Source organism: Mustela putorius, unplaced genomic scaffold (genome assembly GCF_011764305.1).
Source record: "Mustela putorius furo isolate JIRA1106 unplaced genomic scaffold, ASM1176430v1.1 tig00000407_pilon_pilon_pilon, whole genome shotgun sequence".
Lineage (NCBI taxonomy): Eukaryota > Metazoa > Chordata > Mammalia > Carnivora > Mustelidae > Mustela > Mustela putorius.
In genome coordinates, this window is record NW_025421373.1 from 28,879,355 (window position 1) to 28,888,749 (window position 9,395).

General features: G+C 42.0%; 1 protein-coding gene across 4 annotated transcripts in view; it reads right to left on the reverse strand.

The window, feature by feature from the left end:
• The window catches only part of TIMD4 (T cell immunoglobulin and mucin domain containing 4), a 32,632-nt gene extending 23,487 nt beyond the window's left edge, over window positions 1-9,145 (reverse strand). For all 4 annotated transcript variants that reach the window (XM_045079608.1, XM_045079605.1, XM_045079606.1 and 1 more), the window contains exons 1-3: window positions 9,040-9,145; window positions 3,859-4,197; window positions 1,310-1,564 (exon numbers count right to left, since the gene is read on the reverse strand). In XM_045079608.1, the coding sequence (XP_044935543.1) occupies window positions 1,310-1,564; window positions 3,859-4,197; window positions 9,040-9,097 (652 nt within the window). In that variant the 5' untranslated portion in view covers window positions 9,098-9,145. The remainder of the gene's footprint in view (window positions 1-1,309; window positions 1,565-3,858; window positions 4,198-9,039) is intronic.
• Between the last annotated feature and the right edge of the window lie 250 nt (window positions 9,146-9,395).

Below are 9,395 nucleotides of genomic sequence, written 5' to 3' on the forward strand. Positions count from 1 at the left end.
CGTCAAGCTATTTAAACTGTTTAGGCCTTACTGAGGCAGCTGGGACACCTGAGAAAGCCTTCACACTATCTCTTAATGGTTTTCTAATATTCTTACATCAGAATCAAAGGTTGAAACATGGTAGGACCTTTGATAGGCCCTGTAAGAAATGGAGCTAGTAACTCAACTCAACAAGGGTCCAAGACGCAGGATCAAAAAGGATTGGGCGGAGGAAAGGGGGGGAAAAAGGAACAGAACAGAAGGGAAGGAGGAAAGAAAAAAGGAAGAAAAAAAAAAATAAGGGAAGTTGGAGTGCCTGGGTGACTCAGTCGTTAATATTCTTCCTTCGGCTCCGGTCATGATCCCGGGGTCCTGGGATGGAGCCCCACATCGGGCTCCCTAATCAGCGGGAAGCCTGTTTCTCCCTCTCCCACTCCCCCTGCTTATGTTCCCTCTCTCACTGTGTCTCTCTCTGTGTCAAATAAATAAATAAATAAATAAGCGTAGAACTTGTTCATCATCAAAGGGTATTTTAGGCATCTGGAGACTTTTCCTCAGTCTCTACTGGCCAGGCAGAGACTTAGCCCCTGGCAAACTGAAACCAGATTCTGACCCTGGGTGACATTTCCTGATTCTTCAGTAAATATCTCTGAGATTCCTGGAAGGTCAACTGGAGAACAAAACAAAACAAAACAAAAAACAACAAAAAAACTGACTTTCAAAAAAAAGGGGGGGGGGATAGAGTGAAAAAAAGGAAACCATAAAACAAAGAAAAGGAACAGGTAGTGAAACCACATCCTCACTGAGACCCACACACATGAACACACGCACACATACACTGCTATAAGCTGAATTATATTCCCCAAAATTCATATTTTGAAATCCTAACCCCCAAAACCTGAGAATGTGGCCATATTTGGAGAAAGAGGTAACCAAGGTGCAATGAGGTCATATGGAAAGGCCCGAATTCAATATGAGTGGTGTCCTTATAAGAAGATAACTTTAGGCCACACACTCACAGAGGGAAGACCATGTAAAAACACAGGGAGAAGGTGACCATCTTAAGCCAAGGAAAGAGGCCCCAGAAGAAATCAATCCTACTGAGACCTTTATCTCAGACTTCTAGCATCCAGACTGTGAGAAAATAAATTTCTGTTGCTTAAGTCTCTCAGTGTGCAGTATTCGTTATGACCTAGCAAACCAGTACACACACACACACATTCAAGAGCAAGTCTCTGGATTGCCCCATTCAGTAAAAAGAACCCTGTTTCAAGGGACCAAGATACATGTGACCAGCAGAAGGGGAAGAATGGCCAAATGTACCACGTACCTGCAGTGAGGATGGTCCCCTCTGTGGAAAGCTCAGTGGTTGGAAGAACTGTGGTGGTTTCAGAAAGAAATGTTGATGTGGCTAGAGGGCATGTCGTTGCCACTGTTGTGAGGGCAGTGGTGGTTCTTGTCTGAAGTGGCGTTCTGGTTGTGAGCTCAGGTGTAATCATAGCTGTTGTTGGAAGCACAGCTGTGGTTGTTGTCAGAGCAGTGGTGGTGGTTGGGAGACGTGTTGTGGAGCGCCTGGTTGATGGGGCTGTAACCAGTAGAAGATATGTCTGGTACCAATCAGAGACAGAGGAGAAGGGAAACCATAGAAATATATGGGGGATCTGTCTATTTCTCTTCATTTCTGCTGCCCTTACCTGGTCTCCTGAGTTGAACCACTGTCTGCCCATGAAAGTTGGGTTTCTTACCTCTACTCTTGGCCTTTCCAATCTGCTCTTCATAGATTGGTTAAAATAATCTTTTTAGATGACAAATAATTATGTCAGTCCCCTGTTTGAAACTTTTTACTGGGTCCTCCATGCCCCTGAGATAAAGGACCCAATCCCCAAACTTGACCCACAAAACTCCACCTGATCCTGCCCTTTCTTTACAATCTCAAGTCTCCACTCTACTCTTCTTGCTTTCCCCAGCCCGCTGACCTTTCTCCATCTCTCTGAACAGTGATCTCACCTTGGAGGGACTTTGTACCTGTTACTCCCTAGCCTCTCCTTTTATTAGGCTGACTCCTACTGAACCCTCTTGTAGCAGCTAAAAGGACACTGCTGCACGGAGGTCATCCATATTCTGCCATAGTGATTAGGTTTCTTGGTTTTGCATTGCCATACTTTGCCTTCGCAGCATTTATTGCATTCCTAACTGCACATTTTATCTGATAATTATGGTTTAACACCTTTCTCTCCCTCTTGACTGCAAGCTTCATGAGGGGAAATCTGGTATTTTCTTTGTTCTCTGCCACAAAACTAATACCTACCCCAGTGTTGGACACATAGGAGGTGTTCCAAAAACATTGCATCAGTGAGCAAACGAACAATTGCCTCAAAAGTGAGCCCAAACAGGGGCTCCTGGGTGGCCCAGTAGGTTAAAGTCTCTCCCTTCAGCTCAGGTCATGATCTCAGAGTCCTGGGATCGAGCCCCACATCGGGATCTCTGCTCAGCAGGGAGCCCGCTTCCTCCTCTCTCTCTGCCTGCCTCTCTGCCTACTTGTGATCTCCATCCGTCAAACAAATAAATAAAATCGTAAAAAAAAAAAAAAAAAAAAGTGAAACCAAACAAAATTTCAGTCAAATAAGATGAAGAAGCTCTAGAGTTGTGCTGTACAAAATAGCACCTGTAATTAACAATAATATTTTATACACTTGAAAATTTGCTGAGTAGAACTCATCTTAGGTGTTCTTTCCATAATAAGATAAAATTAAAATCTAAAAAAAGTGAGCCCAAAGTATGCCACATGGGTTGAAAAAATAGTCTCTTTCAGATATTATAGGTAAACTTACACCAACTCCACTGACCCCTAATATTTGAATTTGGGCCCATCAGCCACAATTATTCTATATGTGCTACCCTCTCTTAAATATGACAAATTTCAATTAACTCTAACAGATTCCAGAGAGCTTAGAAATGACCCATGGACATTGAGTTCAACAAGTATTTTATAAAATAATACCTAGTTATACCAGGCTTGAAAAGAGAATGCTTGGATTAGCATCATTTAACTTCAATAAATCAGAAAAAATAACTTCTTTAACACAAAGCACTTTCAGAGAAAAATATACTAATGTGTATGAATGTTCTCGAGGGAGAAGCATCCATATAAGTTGTTCTCAAATTCTAGACTGCACTGAAGTCCCCTGAGAATCCTGTTAACTGTCTGGCTATAAGCATATGACCCTGCCTCCCAAAATGCCTACCCAGATAGGAACAGAGCACAAGAATCTTCCATCTTTGATGTAGGTTGAACACAGAGCTTACTCTGAAAGGCTCCATTCCAAGCAAGCAGGAAAGCTGATTACTGTTAGCATAATTCAACCTTAGGCTGTTTTCCATGCATCTCAAATCTTTAAGAGTTCCACCATATTCCAGTTTCTTCAAAAGCAACTAATATTAACAGAAGGAAAGGCCACCTGAAAACTGTTACGATGGTCTCCAAATCTCATGCCCTCTCCCCTCTGCTGGAAGTCACAAACTATTGGCTGATGGGCTGAAGCTGACCCATGGACACATTTTATTTAGTTTACATGGTAATTCTTTTTTTAATCTTAGGCAGCATGCAAAAATCAATGCCATGCACATAAAAATTGGGAGATCTGAAAACACTGCACACAAATTTCTGCAAAGTGACAATCTCCTAGGTAAGAAGCAGATGCTTTCTGCACATTGATCCTGAAATTCACTGGTAGTCTTCTCCATGTACCCTCCACTCACTCATTTCTAAGGTCTTCTTGGCCCCCATGCCATTTGCTTCCTACTGTGGCTCCTCTAGCCATAGAGACACATCTTAGATTTCATCTCCTTCTGCAGATACAAGCCCCTTTGTGCACGTACCTCTCATCAACCGCAGGCGAATGTTCTTCTTCACGTCATTGAACCAGCCAGGGACCTCTATGCGGCAGCAGTACACACTGCTGTCATCTTCATTGGTGTTGAAGATGGTCAAGGAGACATGGCCTCTCCGGATAATGCCCAGAAGTTCGTATTTTGGTGACTTCTTGGACAGCACCCGCCTCCCATCGGTGTGGAGAAGCTCATTATTGCATTTGGATTTGGGACACTCACCCTTCCCCCAGCACATGCTGTTCCTGTTGTAAGACCAGGATGAGTATATACAGGGCAAAGTCACCGTCTGACCCAAATACGCTGTCACAGTCTCTTCTGCAGCTGAACCTGTGAGGAAAGATGAGAAAAATAGGCTATGTGGTTCTAAAATCTCTCAAATATGCTACATGGCATTTGTGTAGATAGCCGCTTCCAGGATGATGAAAAGAGTTGTAGTGTATATCTTTTTAGCTTAAATTCTGGCATTTCCTTAGCTGCTGCTGAGTCCCTAACTGGAGACAGTTGACCCATGTGAGTATCCAGACTTGTCTCCACAACAAGACGTTTTGGCTGATCTTGGGACACCTGGGTGGCTCGGTTGGTTAAGCATCTCCTTTTGGTTAGGTCACGATCCCAGCCTGCATCAGGCTCTCTGCTCAGCAGGGAACCTGCTTCTCCCTCTCCCTCTGCCTCTCTCTCTGTCAAATAAATAAATAAAATATTTTTAAGTAAATAAATAAATAAAAACACCATTCAAAAAATGATCTTGAGTACCATTCCATAAACAAAAAAAATTCTCTCATGAAAAGGCCATTACTTTAATCCAATTCCACTAACTTATTGAGCAGATCCAAAACCAACACTCTACCCACTGTATCTCAATAAGCAGTGAGCATGTACTACAGACCCAAATGCTTCAAATGGGACTTGCTCCACCCTCCAACCCAGAGAATGCCATGGCAGTAACATGGGCTTTTGAACTACATTCTATTTTCCTTCTCCTGTTTCAGTACTGGATACAGAAATTAATTGTTCTTGACCATCTATTCATTGTTAGAGAATATGAAGTTAGGTGGAGTTAGAAAACATTTTTAATGTTAGAACTGAAAAAGACCACAGAAATTAGATACAATGGCAGCTGTGACATACAGAAATGCAGGAAGGTTAGTCCTACCAGATAAGCTGTGTAAGATGGAAGGCATCACTATTTCTAAGATGAAGTAGTCATCTTTGCCAGCTTTGGCTGCTCATCAGCATGACCTGGGGAGCTTGTTAAAAATGTAAATTTTATTGTCCAACCCTGAATCAGAACCTCTGAGGCCATGGAAATACACCTAACCAAATTCTCCAAGTCATTGCTTGTTTGTTTGTTTTTTTAAGATTTTATTTGTTTATTTGACAGAGATTACAGTTGTTGAAGAGACAGGCAAAGAGAGAGAGGAGGAAGCAAGCTCCCCGCTGAGCAGAGAGCCCGATGCAGGGCTCAATCCCAGGACCCTGGGATCATGAACTGAGCCAAAGGCAGAGGCTTTAACCCACTGAGACACCCAGGTGCCCCTCTCCAAGTCATTCTGATGGCAGCTGTGACATACAGAAATGCAGGAAGGTTAGTCCTACCAGATAAGCTGTGTAAGATGGAAGGCATCTTACATGGAAGGCTTGCTTCTCACCCACTGTTTGAGGACCAAGAGACAAGCTCTTCTACGATTACTTCCATCTCTGAGAATCTATTAAATATTTTCACTGCTGCAAATATCAAGCCCAGTAGTTTAAGAGAGCATCAGCAATTATTCTAGTACCCTCACCCCACAAAAAATTCTCTTAAAGATAGGCTGAAGCTCCAGACCATCAGGACTTCATCCTGGACCTGCTGGGGTCTATAGATCCTGCTTATTGTTTTCTCCAGCATAACTTCCTGTGAGACTCTCCATTCACTAACTTTGTGGACCTATACGGCTAAGCTGTATAAGACAAGGCCAGCATTACCAGGTTCCTCTCTGACTCAAGTGTCAGGAATGTCCACATATCCCTCTCTAGAAAAAGGTGAGCACAAACTTTAAGAGTCCGCAAATTCAGAGCAGCCTAGAGCCTTCCCTGAAATCACAGTTTCTTCATTTCATCCTAGTAGAAATGTTTCAATGATTGTAAATGCTCTGGAAGTCCCTTTGGCCCACCACAAAACAAGGAAAAATAAATAAATAAGAAATTCATTGTCATCACTTTCACCTATATTAACAACACAGAACATATGCTCCTAAAACTAGTAACTCCTACAATGTGAACTTATTCTTATATTTGGAAAATTAATAACAAATATGTGCAGGAATTATTTCTGCTAGAAACTGGACAGTTTATTTTCTTAGTATCATAGTATGGAAGGAGGCATCCTATTACTCAGTAAGAAAAGACCAGATACAGCAGACAAAACAGGCATAGATGAGGAAATGTAAGCAGCCAGTCAATTTCACCTGTGAAACTGGCAAAAATTTAGAATGTCATTGATATTAAGGTTGGCCAGACAGGGACCTAGGAAATGATTTAGACTACTGGAATATACTGGAATAAAATGGGAAGTTAATTGATAGAGCCAAACTATGGGGCAATCTGGCAGTTTCCATTAATACCAAACATGCGTATATTCTAGCTAAGCCTCAGCAATTTTATGTTTTGTTATGCACAATAGAAAAACACATATCCGCAAAGAATCCTATTTGCAAATGTTTGCTACAGCTTTCATGTATATATGAGTGAAACGAACAATGCGTGCATGGGGAATGGCAAAACTATGGCATATGCATTCCAAGGAATCATGAATGAATCATTCATTCCCTGTAACCATTCCAAGGCTAGTAAAAGCAGAGAGAGCTATATCAGTGGACATGAAAACTTCTTATTAATATATGAAAAGGACAAATTCATAACAATACATAAAATATAAAAGTATCTGTTAACATAAATAAGACAATTTGCTTTTTTTTTTTTTTTTTTTTGGTTGGCACAGATGAATGAAGGCAAATGCATAGAAAAATGTCTGGTGAGATACACACCTAACTCTGTACCAGTCACCTCTGTGATCAGAGAAAAGGAACTGGGGCTGGAAGTAGTAGTCAAAGGGATTTTAGCTTTATAATGGCTACTGTTTTTTCACCAAGAGTGTTTCTATATCACCAATCTGATTAAAAATTAATATTAAAAAAAGAAAGCAGGCAATTTGGTGTGGCAGAAAAACATTCATTAGGCTTACATTGTAAACCTCATTCTGCCAGTTACTGCTTTTGTGTTCTTGGAGGAAATCCACAACAATCCTGACTTCATTACCATCAAAAGACAAAGGGGATATATAATACTTGCTTCAGAAATAGTTCAGAGTTTCACATGCCATGAAGTATCAAATGACACATGAAAGTAATAAAGTATTGGTACAAGTAACCAAGAATTTCAGAATTTATAAATAGGATGGGAATCTGTTCTTGCCATTATAAAAGTATCTTGGAGTATAGGAATCATTGGCATCAAATCAATTCCCCTCTTCAGAAATGGTAGGTGCAATGAAGGTTCTGGTGCCAGCTGGTTTCGTTCTCCAGTTGGTGACCTCAGAAAAGGTCCTTTACCAACCTGGGTTTCAGCTTCACCATTTAGAGAATAAAGGGTTTCATTCCACATCTTTTTCTTTTTTGGGGGGAGGGGAGGTTATTTACTATTTATTTGAAAGAGCAAGAGAGCGCAACAGAGGCAGGGGGAGGAGGAGCAGAGGGAAAGAGACAAGCAGGATCCTCCTGACATGAGGCTAGATCCCATGACTCTGGGATCATGACCTGAGCCGAAGTCAGACACAACCTAGTGAGACACCCAAGCTGCCCTTCATTCTGCATCTTTCAAGAGCATCTCCAGTCCTGACTGATTCTTTGTGATTCTGAGCAGTCGCTCTCCTCTAAATTAGTCATTTCGGAAAAGGTACAAATGAAAAACAAGCAACAGACCATTCTCCAGGTACAGCTTCCTACATGTAAGGTTGGAGAAGCCCACACAACCAGCATCCAGCCAGTAGCAGGAAATGTGGACCTAGACTCCAGCAACCTTCAGCACAATGAAACCTCCACACCTCAACTTACTCAGGACAAGATAAAGACGAGTGAAAACACTGATAAAGTGACAGGGACTGCGTTCTTTCGGTGAACTCCTACAGAGTACCAGGGGAGGGAGGCAATTAAATGATCAGTTACCTCAGGGTAATAAATTTTCTAATGAATGACTCCATGGGAGATAAGAACTCAGAGCAGAAGCACCTAAACCGCTCCAGAGGCTGTGGGTGCTCCAGAAAAGCCTCACTTGGGTGGAGACCACGTAGTTTCAGAGGAAAGAAAGTCAGACAAAAATCAGCATGACAAAGGTTCAAAGGGTAGAGAGAATACATTTGTTTTCCTTGGAATGCAGGTGTTTTCTCACGCAGCCTATTTGAAAGATCATGTGCAAATAACTATGAACTTTAGAAAGTGCTAGGGACATTAGATACTGCCTAGTTCCAGAATCATGGATTGTTCAAATTGGTCTTACCAAAGCCCCTCATTTTATACATAGAAAAGTCAGCAATTTTCGAAAGGTTCCCAATGTTAATGGTTAGTGACCAAGACACAAGGGCAGCTCAGTGCAGAGCATTTTGCCCAATGCTGCCAGGATGCAGAAGTCTAAGCTTGCCCAAACTGAGCGTATACATCTGCAGCATCCAAAACCTGGAAACAATGCACAGAAAAGAAGCCTCGCCTTGAAGCCTCATCCTCAGCAAAATAAAACAAACAAAAAGCAAACTATAACTCCTAAAAATCAAGAGGGAAAGTAAGAATTATAATAGGAGCTCTTGTAGAACAAATTCCCCAGACTCCAACTGTGCTAATAGTACCTGCAGAAGAAATTTCTTTTTCCCATCTCATCTGACCCTTTATTTTGTGTTTCTTCTTAAATGGTCCTTTCTGATATGAACACAAATTGTCCCACCCTAAAACTCCAAAACCAGTTGCAGGATAAAAATCCTGTGTTAACAAGAAAGGGGAGAGACCCTCAAAGAAGGAAGCCTGGAGGGAAGGAGGGATGAAGCAGGCTTCTGCTCTATGGAGGCCTGATCAGCCATGAGAATCCAACACAGGATGCCAAGCTAACCAGAGACTCCTGCATGGAAGGATTCAGAACACTTACTCAGAGAGAGCCGCCCAAGCTCAACCAGCAGCCAGAGAATAAGAGGCCCTTTGGACATTTTGATGGTTGGCAGGCCCCAGGAGTCTGTCTGTCTGTCCAAAGCCCATTTCTTATACTCCAGTGAATGCTGACAGGGCAGGACATTTTAGTTTCATTTCTCTTTCTGCTTCATAATCTTCCCTTTCCCCCCTCCTGAATGGCTTCCCTCAATCTGGGATGTACGATAAAATGTGCTGAGCACTTTTCTCCCAGCCACTAGTGTATGCCAAATGTGTGCACAGATCGTGAGGTTGCATGTGTATTCCTTTGTCCACATGTATCGAGGGATTTCCTACCTGTGTGTTAGCATCCATGCA